The sequence below is a fragment of the Typopeltis vanoorti genome, chromosome 24, assembly GCF_054136105.1.
Source record: "Typopeltis vanoorti isolate ZY-2024b chromosome 24, IOZ_Tvanoo_1.0, whole genome shotgun sequence".
In the NCBI taxonomy this organism is placed as follows: Eukaryota; Metazoa; Arthropoda; class Arachnida; order Uropygi; family Thelyphonidae; genus Typopeltis; species Typopeltis vanoorti.
In genome coordinates, this window is record NC_143572.1 from 84909892 (window position 1) to 84924180 (window position 14289).

The window sequence follows — 14289 nt, forward strand, 5'->3', positions numbered from 1 at the left end:
GCAGCAGGAGTAGATGATATTCGACCAGAAATGCTGAAGTATGGTGGTATAAGAGTCTTTCAGTGGCTGCACTGCATAGTTCAGAAAGCCTGGACAGAGGGACGAATTCCCGATGATTGGAGTAGAGCTCTCATAGTACCCATATATAAAAAGGGAAATAAAACTGAATGTGAGAATTACAGAGGTATTTCCCTACTGAGTGTTCCTGGCAAGATCTATGCAAGTATACTTGAGAAACGGTTGAGAAGAATTGTGGAAGAAAAGCTTGGTGAAGAACAAGCTGGATTCTGGCCAAATAGAGGCTGTCAGGATCAGATCTTCACTTTACGACAAATAGTCGAGAAAGCATGGGAATATAACAAAGATCTGTATTTAAGTTTTGTCGATTTGGAAAAGGCATATGACAAGGTGCCAAGAGAGAAGCTATTCAATACGCTGCAGTTATATGGTGTCAATGGGGCATTATATCAAGCAATACTTAGTCTTTATTTGAGTTGTGAGTCAGCAGTTAGAATTGAAGGAAGTACAGGAAGATGGTTTAATGTTAAATCTGGTGTGAGACAAGGATGTACATTATCCCCTCTGTTATTCATTATCTATATGGATCACATTATGAACGAATGTGGTATTAAACCTGATATCAAAATTGGAGATATTAATGTCAGCTCTTTGCTTTTTGCGGATGATGTTATACTTCTAAATAAATCCGCTACAAGTCTGCAAGATTCTCTGACTAAATTGAATAGCTGTTGTAATAGATATGGTATGAAGGTCAGCAATAAAAAGACAAAGACAATGAAAATAGGCAGAATCATTGAAAATGTCAACTGTGTTGTGAATGGAGAACCTGTGGAACAAGTAAAACATTTCAGCTACTTAGGCACAATTTTTACTGAAGATGGTAAACTAAATATAGAAATAGACAACAGAATCAGCAAAGCTGGTATCATGGGAAGTCAATTGAATAAATTCATATGGAATAAGAAAGAAATTAGTGGGAACACTAAATTAGCTGTATACAAGACTGTGTTCAAACCAATTTTAACTTATGGATCTGAGAGCTGGGTCAGAAGTAAAACACTTGACCAAAGACTAGAGACCGCAGATATGAGAGTCCTGAGAAAGATTAGAGGCGTGAACAGATGGCATCAATGGCAATATCATATTAAAAATGAGGATATTAGGAAAGAACTTGACATTGTCAGCATCCAGGAATGCGTTAGCAGAGCTAATCTCAGATGGTATGGTCACTTAAATAGAATGGGAGAGGAAAGATTAGCAAAACAAGTGTTCTCTGCCAGGTTGGCAGGAAAACGACCCAGAGGAAGACCAAGATATAGGTGGATTGATACGGTACAAAGTGCCTTAGAGGATAGAAATATAAGATCTGATAATGTTGGAGTCTTGACAAGTAACAGACTGATTTGGAGGAAAATTGTAGATAGGAAGTTAGTAATGATGTCATTTTTTCATGTAGTACTGTCATATCCTGTACACCCCTTGAGGGTACATGGCAGGAATTTGATGATGATGATGATGATGATAATATCGAATAACAGCACTACCATATTCTGAAATCTCCACATAAATCAGTATGCATATTATGTTCGTATTAAACAAGAACTGGAATAATTTCATTGGAAATATCAAATTGCTCCTTACAATTTGAAATAATCTATTCATTTCTAGGGAGATTTTCTTGGAAGCGAGGATGGAGTGTTGACTTTAAGCCGTTCCGTAAAACGTCAATTTCGTCTAAAGAATGGGTGTAGTTGATTATACCAGTCTAAGAGCGCAATGATTGGTGAAAGAGGCCATGCAGAAAGTGAGAGTGGTAATAGAGAAGCTAGGATGTCACCAACTGTGTCAATAAAGTTTGTTAGCTATTTAGTTTATTATGACGCTCTTCTATTAATGATGCGATCTGACTCTTAGAAAATTTTTGTCATACCTTTTGTTTCTGAATGACGTTTCAGCGATTCATATTTCTCTGTATATACTTCTGTTTGTGGTTTAATATTGTATGCATTAATTAAGATTTTTTTTTTAAACATTTTGATGTCTGTTCGCATTTTTGGTTCATACCAGGGATTAATTTCAGTGAATGTCCGACGATTCGCATAATAGATTTTTCAGGAATATGGGGGTTTAAAAATGGCATGGGAAAGTCTCAGCTTCAAGCTGTATCCATCCTATATCCTACTTAGATAAATTTAACACAAACGTGTTCATCAGTACCAGACCGGACCAACATAAACCACAGCAGTGTAAGGAAAAATTGCCTAAGTAGTGTTTTGGTTGTAGCATCAATTCCATAATTCTGGCATGCTGACAGATGTAGATTCGAGAAAATCTTAAATACTGTTCTTTTAAGTTTGTCATTATTGATTATTTTGATATAAATATCTGATGATATATTAGATTAAAATTTCATAATTAACTACTATTGAAATCGAATAAAACAACACTAAATAAATAATAGATAGAAAATCATGTTTAAAGAGACATTATTATCATCATGTAGCTTCCTTAGGGAGAAGGTGCAGCACCATGTCCTTCCAGCGCTCTCTATTGGTGGCTTTCCTTTTTGTTTCTGCATAGCCATGTGATCCTATCCATGATCCTATATCTACAAGCCATGTCCTTCGTTTTTTCACTCTTAATCCTTTTCCAATAATTTTTCCTTCTAAGGCTGTTAGTATCCTCTGTCCTTCTGAACCACTCAGTGCATGTTCTGCCAAACTCATCTTTCTCTGGATCATTTCCTGTAATAAAGATCTATGTGTTCTCATTCTCTGTAGGACGTCTGTATTTCTCACATGTTCTGTCCATGGGATTTTCAGAGTTCTCCTATAGCACCACATTTCAAAAGCCATTATCTGTTGTCTTACACTCTTCTTGAATTTCCAGGTCTCACTTACATATGTGAAAATTGGCCACACTAATGTTCTTATCATTCTTTTCTTTGTCTCAATTCTCACAGAACTTCTGAGCAGATCTTTATTTTTCAGAATTCATCTTTAGCTATGGCTATTCTTATTTTTATTTCTTTATCTTGCTTTCCATCTGCAGTAAAGTAGGTGCCTAAATATTTGTATTCTGTTATGTTCAATTTTCATATTGTTCATGAATATTTCTGGCTCGGATCTGCTTTCTTTTGAGATATTCATGAATTTTGTCTTTTTTGCATTTATATCTAATTCAAATTCTTTACCTTCCTCAATTAGTAGCTGCATTAATTTCTTTCTGTTTTCTGCTGTCAGAATGGTATCATCAGCAAAGTTATGTGTGTTGTATTTTATACCACAGATACTAATTTCTATTTTTTGTTTTTCAATCTTTTTCATCATTGTCTCACTATAGATATGAAATAGATTTGGTGAAAGGATAAAACTTGTCTAACTCCTTTTTATTTTCACTACAGAAGTCTCGTTGTTAAACAGCTGCATTTTCTGTTTGGTTTAGATCATTTTTATAGTCTTGAGTACATGATCTTCTATGTCTAATTTTTCTAATATATTCATTTTATTATGTTTTACCTGTCAAAAGCCTTCTGAAAGTCTATGAAGCATATGTTCCTATTTCTTTCAAGTGATCTTTCTATTAGTATTTTTAGTTCCAGGATAGCATTAATGGTTCCCATTCCTATTCTGAAGCCTTTCTGTTGTTCACTCAATTCAACGCTTATGGCTCTTTCAATTTGTTTGTAACGATGTTTAAAATAATTTTAGGTGCATGGAATATTAGACATTTATTAAGACTTGATTTTAAATTCTTTGGCTAATACATATAGTTAATAAATAAGTACAGGCAAGGATGATTACCAACCTGGTTAGCAATACAAAAGAAATAATGAGGTACAATTAGCTGCGCAGGGCAAAGGGAATTCCAAATATTTTAATCTTTCTTGTGGGTAAGGAAAAGCTATTATGGAAAGATATCTTTAAGAAATGCCGCTGCTATGAGGCTAACCGAACCAAGGAAATAATCCCATTCGGGAGTGAATGTTTTGCAAAGGTTTTTCGTCAGGTTGCAGCTAATTCAGTTCCCGATGTGACACACACATTTGTGAGCTTTGAGAAACGACCAGCTGGGAATAGAGGAACTGGAGGCCCATGCAATATTGCAAAATCTCAACTGGAATTCTGCCATTTCAGATTTTGCACCTGATGGCTTATCGCCGTATGTTTCCTTTGACTATGATGTGCAATTTACGTGTTTGATCTGGTAGAGTGGGAGGAAAATAAGGTATTACCATTATTTAAAGGCAATCCATACCAGATGTTCAAAATTCGATCTTTTGGGGAAGAGGTGATTTATGTTTTGAAAAGTTAAAGACCGAATTCACAAATGGTGATATCAGAATATGTATGTGATAGTGGGTATTATGTCTGTGTACAAGGAATTGATAGGAAGATTGTTGTCAGAGAGAAATCAAAGAGTAATGCATGGTGGTGGTGTGCAGTCAAAGATTAAGTTGGTGACTATGAGTGGTTGGCCGCAATGCTCTATCGTTCATATTTCAGCGAGCAGTCCATTCCTGTTTAATTTCTCCATTAACGATACTGAAGGTAATTTAATGAGTGATGTTAATTTGTTTGCTGATAATACTAATTTTGAAGATAAGAGTAATTAAAACATAGAGAACACAGAGATCTTTCAAAATGACTTGAATAAGTCGAAATCGTATAAACATTACGATGGCTGTTCTATCAATGTGGATTTGTGAATTTCTGTTGAAAAGGGTTCAACCTGTTTATTATATTAATTGAATTTCACTTCTGGATATTGATCAGGCTACAGATATATAGTTGGTGGCTGAGAGGAAAAAGAATTTCAGAGAGGCCTGTAACTAACAGCAAAATAGCAGAGATGGTTATTTGGATGCTTCGAAATGTGTTGAGTAGTAGGGATAAAGTCATTATTCATGTTTAGAAAAGTTTGAAATGTCCGCATCTGGTGAAATGTTTCAGCATTATTCCATATATCAAAAGGAGATGGAAAAATCGCCGGACTTCGAAGCAGTGAGTAAAGTCTGTGGGTTTATCAAATCACCACTGTCAGAAACGGGTGAAAACTAGTACTGTATAATTTTCTCTTTAAGATTTGCTATAGGATATCGTAATTCGCTAAATGTTTCTCTTAATCCACTAGTATTTTTGAAATTCACTCTTACGTTAATAATTGGAATTCGTGAATTTCTACAATGATTACATAACTATTGAAGTGGTGAAATTTTTCGCATACTCTGAAATATGCGATAAGCTTTCGAATTCGCAATTATATTTTATTATCTACAAGTAAAAACCATATATTATAATACTGTATTATATAGTAATCTATTATAATATTATACAGCTAACTAGAGTATACGGCATTAAACTTTAGAATATTCTAAACTTTGATAACATTCTGGTTTGTATATACCTGTATATGCAAAGACAAAATGTTATAAATATTAGATGATAAATATAATTCTCATGTAAAATGTGCCTGTTCATCTTTTCCGATCCTTCACTTTTTTTTTTCATACGAATAAATAAAAGTATTGTACCTAAAGAAAACAACCATTACTAATCAGTTGTCTTTCTAAATACTCACTTGGTATCCTCCTTCAATCTCATCTGTTCGAGGTATCTTCTGGTCCAATAGTTTTCGGAAGTTGATTCTGTGAAAGACTTGATTAATATTTCATGAAAAGTCCAACTAACAGCAATCCTTGATTAGTTCGAAATTATGCACTTCATATATATCTTTATAACTTAAGTTGTTGAATCCCGTAATATCTTTAGATGGTAAATGTTCGCAGACTTCAGTGAAATCCCATCGTGCTTTGTCTATTGTACTTTTGACATTTTCACCAATTATTATTTTTTGCTGTTGTTGTTGTGTTTATCTTAATTCCTTAAACAGAGATCATCATTCATCTTCAAGAACATCGTCGTTAAATCTGAACAATCACAGCTAATACTGCTATGTCATGCAGAGCATTTCATATGTGTACGTTACCTACCGTCAACCGTTCAATTCTGCTCGGTGACTGGAATCAAACTTTTTCCTGCTTCGGGGGATCTTGCACATTGAATGCAAATACCTTTCATAGCTCTGCAGTGCTTACTGTTGTTCACATGAATTTCTGAATAGCAGGCAGTCCTCTTTCTCACTAGTAAACCTTACTGTACTATTAAAGTTGCTTGTCCTGTCGGCATTTCAAACTACAATCGAGTTGTGAATCTTCTCCCATTGAGCAACATTCACAAAACTCATCATCCACGTGTAATTCCAAATGGACAATCTTCATGGTTTGTAGACCTCGTGTCTCTGGATGTATTCAAGAGTTAGAACAACTTTTATTTGTATATACAAGCATTTATTTTAGGTTCCGATTCAAATTGTCGTCCCTCCAGCTTTTCGTTGGTAGGAGCAACATGATAAACAGCATGAGGGAAGGCGAATATAATTGCAACACCACATGCAGTCCACTGATAATGAACACAGATTGGCTTTAAATATAACATTTTTTTATATTGTAAACATTAATAACCATTATCAACAGTTATTGGAGACCAGCGTGAGTTTCGAAAACCTGTTTTGGGGAAAAATTTGTATTTTATTCCAGTAAACATAAACTACGATTCGCTCAAAAGCCAAAAGCATTTCTCTTAACATATAAAGTTTTCTAACGAAACTCTTTTTTTACAAATATTCTTTTCGGTCATAGTGCGATGATTCGTATTAGAACTTCGAATCTATTTCAGAATGCTTGACCATTTCACAGAATGTAAGTGGTCCTCGCTTCATGCTTATTTATACCTCAGTACACAGCAATTTGTGGTTGTTATGGCTTTAATGGGATGGTTGGAGAGGACACTGAATGTGAAATAAAAGAAGGATTTGGAAGAATTCAAGAGGAGAACGACTTCTACATTTCTATATAGGAATTTTTTTTTCAAAAAAGCGTATCAAAATAGTTTGATACGCTTTTTGGAAATACCGAAACGAAGACGCTACTATGCATGGAAATCGCCAAGAGATGTTCAAAGAATTGACACAAAAACCAACTCAAATCATACTGTAGTCACCCAATAGCTGAAATAGAGAGTGACTAAACATTCGTTATTGCAAAAAATAAAGAAAACGAGAAAATACATTGAATTAGCAGAGAATAAATAGAATATTGAAATACTGCAACCCACACAAAAAAAAAAAAAAAAGAATTTAAAAAGGAGATTGCATGCAAATAAGTGGACAAGACGACGTAAACAAGGAAATAAATAAAATTAATTTGCAAATTGTCTAATGGAGACATGTTGAATATTTCTATGTACATTTTTTTTTTCTTTCATGGAGAAGACACACAAGCTGGTAACATTTTAAATTCTGAATACAAGTATGAGTCGTGCAACATGCGTATAAAATCACGTTGTCGTTTGCATCTATCCGCTAGGGGGAAGCACTATTATTTAATAGATACAGTAAGCCCTTGATAGAGAAATTATTTAATAGTTATCATCCCCTTTCCAGATTACAATCTAATGTTAAAAGGATTCTAGTTCTCTTTAAAGGATCATCTGAACAAACAGAAAGGAAATTTCACAGATATAATTTGTGCATCACCTTCAAACAACTCGCCAGGAAGTTGTAGTTTTTGTACAATCTATCAAAGATATATTATCACCTTTATCATTGTTTGGTGTATACGAAACACTGTTCTTGTCATATTTGCTGCTGTGGACAGTTGGCTGTTTTGATACTATTGGAATCGAAGACCATCATGCTTATATAAGATGTTTGGATTTTGAAGGTTCAGGCCTTGCTTGCTTCTCATGCAATCGGCACTAGATAGAGAGTTCACTGGAACAGTAAAAAGATGCTACACTACAGTATGTTGAAATTTGATTGTCTATTTTTTTATTCAAGCGAAACTCTATGCCACCGTCCTAATCTTAATTGGAAAGACTGTATACCTGTTTCTAAGTTGCGAGATGTGATTTCTGTTAATTGGTTGTAATTTTTAATGTTTTATGTAATTATTTCTAAATGATTTATTAATATTTCTTAATTAATTATATATATATATGTGCCACTGAACTCTATTACTGTTTCCTTCTACTGGATAGCTGCGACCCGCACATGAGATATTATGCACATGATGTATGAATCATTCTTGAATTGAGAATTTAAATGTTTTTATCAGTTTTTCTGTCTTCTCCTTGAAAGAAGTTTTTGACATATTGAGCAAAATATAATGAAGTAATAAAATATATTTAATTTTCTCTTGCAGGTCAAAACCTATAGAAATAAATAAAGGATCAGCACAAAAACTATTAAGATTTACAAAATTACCACTGCGAATCCCTTTTATTACTACAAATAAGTTACTTCAGTTAACAGAAGAACGAGAAAAAGGCAAGTAAAAGAAAATTGTGAAAAGCAAGGAACGCTATCGAAGACTACCAAGCACAATTAAAGAAAGCTTCAAGAAAACAGCAGAGGAGAATTGTACAAAGTAACATAAAAAGTTAAATATAAACTAAAATGAGAAAAAATGGTGATAAGCAATATCGAATAATTGCTGCTCACACCTCCAGTCCATCCCGAAACAAAAAAAAAAGTAAAGGATGATAAAAAAAAAAGGAGGAAAGTTACTGCTAACAGATATAATAGAGAGAGAAAGAAGGAATATCTTGAAGACTTATACAGTGAATAAAACATGAATAGTGAACTTACCGAGCAAGAAATAATTGACCGGAGAAGCACATGAAAAAATTTAAAGAGAGATCAATGAATTTCCTATCTACAACACGGATATGCAACAGATGAAATACCTTCTGAAATTGTAAGAATTGTGTTGCATCTGCAGGATTTCGTTTTCCCAGATTCCCGATTGATATATTAGGGCTAGTAAGTATTCGATTTCTAGGAAAGTTGTAGCTGTATTAGCTGAGAATCAACAGGATTTAAAATAGTCGATAAAGAAAGTGGATGATACAAGTAAGATTAGTAAAGACATGGGAAAAAATAAACTAACGAATGAATTTATCAAGAAATAAAACAGTCGAGTATTGAAGACTCATCTTGTGGCACACATGATACAATGATTGGGTTATAGACGTGATGGAAGGTGAGAAACTTGAGAAAAGATGAGGACAGCCGAAATACACCTTCTTAGAGGAAGTGTTTACATTAGTCGGAAGAGGAAATCCAGAAATAGGGTGATCTGGAGGAGGAATCGCTGCATTTCCACAAGGATTATCACTTAGAATGATATAAAGAAGGAATCACAATTGCTCGTCTAATAATAATTGACACACAACCAACTGAATAAAATGGTATATTTTTAAGAAATTCACTCTCGGATTGAAAAGCCATTTTTAAACTTTGACCATTATTTCACAGGTTCCATGTGTGCGACATACGTTCATATCTATCCTCATCCTCAGAGTTATTGCTCAGGTTATATTCAACTTCAGAATATAATTCGATCCCATGGCTTTGCTTAGCTTATTATTTTGTGATGATGCGTTTGGCAAATCAAATCAGGTTTGTTAACACAATCATCAATTTAAGAGCGATAATACTCTGTTATTTTCCATTGAAAGTTTTACCGTTATATTTGTTTTCACTATTCATTACATATATTAAATGTCTAGAGTAAAATTCATACGTTAATTGCGATTAAATATTAGATAATATGTTGAGAATTTAACATTAATTACATAATTTTTCTTTACAGATTGTAAATAGGGTTACTCCCATGAGACATTTTGCCAACTAATGCATTAAAACCAAGCTCATAAGCCGCATTGTATGAAGACTATTAAATTGTAGTAAACATTTCATGCTGGATTTGCGAAATAAAAATCAAATATTTCTGAAGATGTTGCTCTTCTAGTGGCATAATAAAAAAGCATCAAATGAGAATGGAATTGACCCAAATTCAAAAAACAATGGATAAATCTCTTCCTGCAAAAACGGCTCAGTTGCATTTCCTATTGAAATATCTTAACTGAGAAGAAAATCGGGAAAAGTATTTCGTATCTGCATCATCCAAGATTCATTTTGTATATCAGAGTAGTAGTATGAATTGACATCAGGAAATGCACAATAATCAGTCGGATAAAAATAGCTGCAAAATATTTCACAAATCCTTTAACCGTTCATATCAACTTAAAAGGCACGAGACAAATCAGAGCAATAATAGCCTTCAGAGATGAAGAGCCATGCTAAAAATGTGGGAAAAACGTTCATCCTCATGTCAGCATAAAAAGCTACTAGAAAATGCATTTGGGAGAAGGGAAAATATTCCTTGTGTATGACATATCAAGAATTTCTTTGATTCAGGAAATCTTCGAGATTATCTGAAAACACTCATTCGGTAAGCTATTTTTCATGAGAAAATTACAGCAAGACATTTTCCTCATTTACACACCTGAAGAGGCAGAAGGCTACAGTGAACTGCAATAAAAATCTGTTGACATGTGAAATGCGACAGACGATTTTCCAGTTATTATTTGAAGATACATAAAGTGCTTCTGAAAAGTCATCTTAAGAGTTCACACTGTTGAGAAATATTTTCCATGCGAAATTTGCAACGAGAAGTTTTCAGGCAGTTCGAGACTGGAAAGTCATCTAAGATTGCATACTGGTGAGAAACCTTTTCTTGTGAAGTTTGCAACAAGATGTTTTCAGACAGTTCTAGTCTGAAACGTCATCAAAGATTGCAAGCTGGTGAGAAACCTTTTCTTTGCGAAATTTGCAGCAAGAGGTTTTCAGGCAGTTCGAGTCTGAAAAGCCATTTAAGATTGCATACGGGCACGAAACCTTTTCATTGCGAAATTTGCAACAAGATGTTTTCAGTCAGTTCGAATCTGAAAAATCATCTAAGAGTGCACACTGGTGAGAAACCTTTTTTATGCGAAATTTGCAACAAGAAATTTTCATTCAGTTCGAGTCTGAAAAGTCATCTAAGAGTTCATACTGGCGAGAAACCTTTTCTTTGCGAAATTTGCAACAAGATGTTTTCAGTCAGTTGGAATTTGAAAAATCATCTAAGAGTGCATACTAGTGAGAAACCTTTTCAATGCGAAATTTGCAGCAAGAGGTTTTCACGCAGTTCTGGTCTGAAAACTCATCTAAGATTGCATACTGGTGAGAAACCTTTTCTTTGTGAAATTTGCAACAAAATGTTTTCAGTCAGTTCGAATCTGAAAAATCATCTAAGGCTGCATACTGGTGAGAAACCTTTTCTATGCGAAATTTGCAACCAGAAGTTTTCATTCAGTTCGAGTCTGAAAAATCATCTAAGAGTTCATACTGGTGAGAAACCTTTTCTATGCAAAATTTGCAACAAGATGTTTTCAGACAGTTCTGGTCTCACACATCATCAAAGATTGCATACTGGCGAGAAACCTTTTCTATGCGAAATTTGCAACCAGAAGTTTTCATTCAGTTCGAATTTGAAAAATCATCTAAGAGTTCATACTGGTGAGAAACCTTTTCTATGTGAAATTTGCAACAAGAAGTTTTCATTCAGTTCGTGTCTGAAAAGTCATCTAAGAGTTCACACTGGTGAGAAACATTTTCCATGCTAAATTTGCTACAAGTTTTTAGACTGTTTGATTCTGAAAAGTCATCTAAGATTCCATACTGGTGAGAAACGTTTTCCATGTGAAATTTGTAACAAGAAATTTTCCTGCAGTTCTAATCTGAAAAGACATCTAAGAGTGGATAATGGTGAGAAACCTTTTCTATGCGAAATTTGCAACAAAAAAGTTTTCTAACTGTTCGATTCTGAAAAAGCATCTAAGAGTTCATACTGTAGCGAATCCTTTTACTTCTCCTGTGTGTAGCTCTAGGTTTTTAGTTATAGAAACCCAAAGCACCAAAAACCCTACCATCTGATTGGTGAAACGTTTTTAACTGTAAAATATGTTGCAAACAATTTTTTAATTATGCTATCTTAAAAAAAAATTCATAAAATGCACACCACAGATTGCTCCTTTGCAAGTGAAATTTTTCATGAAAAATTCCTCGACTCGTTTAATCTGAAAAGAAACGAAGAGGTCTCACCAGAGAGTAACCGTTTCCATTCGAAATTTGTAAAGTGGTTTTCAGACAGTTCGAGTCTGGAACGACATCTACGAGTGCATACTGGCAGAAACTTTTCAATTGTAATGTGTGTAGCTCAATGTTTTCGGCTATACAGTCTCTTAAATAGCACCAAAAACGCTACCATCTGACTAAAGAAGTTTTTTTCGTGTAAAATGTGGGAAACAATTTTCTGAATAAGGCTGTCTTAAAAATCACATGGTTATGCACATAGGAGATTACTCCTTCACAAGCAAAATCGCAAAAAAAATTTCTCAAGTCGTCTCATTTGAAATGACACGAAAATTTTCAACCAGAGCAAAACCTTTTTCATATGAAATTTAAAACGAGATTTTCTGAGCGTTCGAGTCTCAAAAGACTTCTAAGAGTACATACTGTTGAGAATCCTTTCGCTTACACAACGTACGAGAAAACATTTTCGCGAAAGGAACCTGAGGTGACTCTCTGAAGAATTCAACACAGCTAATGAGTGGTAGGTGAACATTTTGCTTCGATATGAACAATTATTATTGCATTTATCTAAGTCGCCCTTTTAAGCACAACATAGAAGTATTCGTTGTGAAGAGGTTTATTATTTTTTTTTCGAAAACAGTTAATCCAAGTGAGTAGCACTGCTTTTCCAAGTGTCACTTGAGTTTTAAAAGTATTACGTGGACTGAATGGAAATTAATCGTAAATTTATAAAAACAGTGCGAACGAATGGGTTTTAATATCACACAAAAATTGAACTCTTGTAGAAATGACTGAATACCTGTGATTTTTTTTTTGATGGTATTCCATCAGTTCCTGACATGTTTAAATTAAATCGATGACTTCGCACTTGATGAAAAGAGAACAAAAAGCTGTTTCAAAGAAGTGTTTGAAGAGCTTAGTTTTTTCGTACAAGGCACTAGGAAAATGAAAAAATTTCAGCTCACTGATTATTATTGTTATTTTTGTTTCTGTGAGCACTCTGGGTGAATTTTGTACATGCTAATATCTGGTAACCATGACAAATTTCCGCCAAAACAATTTTAGGTGTAGCCGTACTACCCTCGTCCCTTTTCAAAACCGTCAGAATAGGAAACAAGAAAGTATTGACATCCAGGAAACAACAGCAGCTATTATGCGCAACTTCGATGTATTCCTTTCAGATTTTTTTCATCATAAATACCAAAGAGGGCTTTTTCAGTGACTTTTTGAATGAAAAAATTTCAGTTAATTAGTTTTATTGTTTTTTTTATATTATATTTTAAATTTCGCTACCATTTCATACGTTTCACTTTTTTTTAATTTAGTGTGAAATAAGAATCGTATTCATCTGCTTTGCAGACAATTTATTGTGAAATGTAAATTACAAATTGTAATTGCTGGTTCAATTTCTGAAATTTAATAAAATGCAATTCTTTTTGTACAGTTGTGAGAATATTTTAATAACCTAATTGCTTTTAACAAATACTCATTTTAATGTATAAAATTTTTGACTTTCCCATGCTATTTTACAATATAAAACCACAGACATAACTATATTCAGAGAAATAGGAATCGCTGAAAACATCGTTCAGACCCAAAGGTGTGACAAAATTTTCTAAACTCAGATTAAATCATTTATAGAATAGCTTCATAATAAAAAATAAAAAAAGGAAATAATCTAACAAATTTATTGAAGCAGATAGTGACATCCTAACTTCTATATTCCCCACCTTCACTTTCGGCGTGCCCTCTACCACCAATAATTTCGCTCTTAGATTGGTATACCCAACTACACCCATTGCTTAGACAAAATGGAGGTTTTACACAACTGTTAAAATGAACACTTCATCCTCCCTTCCAAGAAAATCTCCCTAGAAATGAATAGATTATTTCAAATTATAAAGAGCAATTTGATATTTCCAATGAAAATGTTAGAGTTCTTGTTTAATACGAACATAATCCGCATACTGATTTCTGTTGAGATTTCAGAATATGGTAGCGCTGTTATTCGATATTCGATATTCGTGATAAGAATAAGAAGAACAATTTCGTATTTAGAATAAAAATGTCTAATCTTTTATCCCTTGATAACTGATTTTTTTTATATCAAAACAAGATATTATTTAAAGAAAAAAACAATGATTTTCGGTTTTTTTTTGGTGTGTGTGTGTGTGTGTGTTTCGTAATATACATATAAGGACTGCATTGTCCAATCAGATCATGTGC

General features: G+C 33.7%; 1 protein-coding gene across 1 annotated transcript in view; it reads left to right on the forward strand.

Moving 5' to 3' along the window:
* Window positions 1-13498, forward strand: part of LOC150093511 (uncharacterized) — a 43639-nt gene extending 30141 nt beyond the window's left edge. The window contains exon 2 of the mRNA XM_090414020.1: window positions 9737-13498. Coding sequence (XP_090270146.1) covers window positions 10683-11594 — 912 coding nt within the window. The 5' untranslated portion in view covers window positions 9737-10682 and the 3' untranslated portion in view covers window positions 11595-13498. The remainder of the gene's footprint in view (window positions 1-9736) is intronic.
* The last annotated feature ends 791 nt before the right edge of the window (window positions 13499-14289 follow it).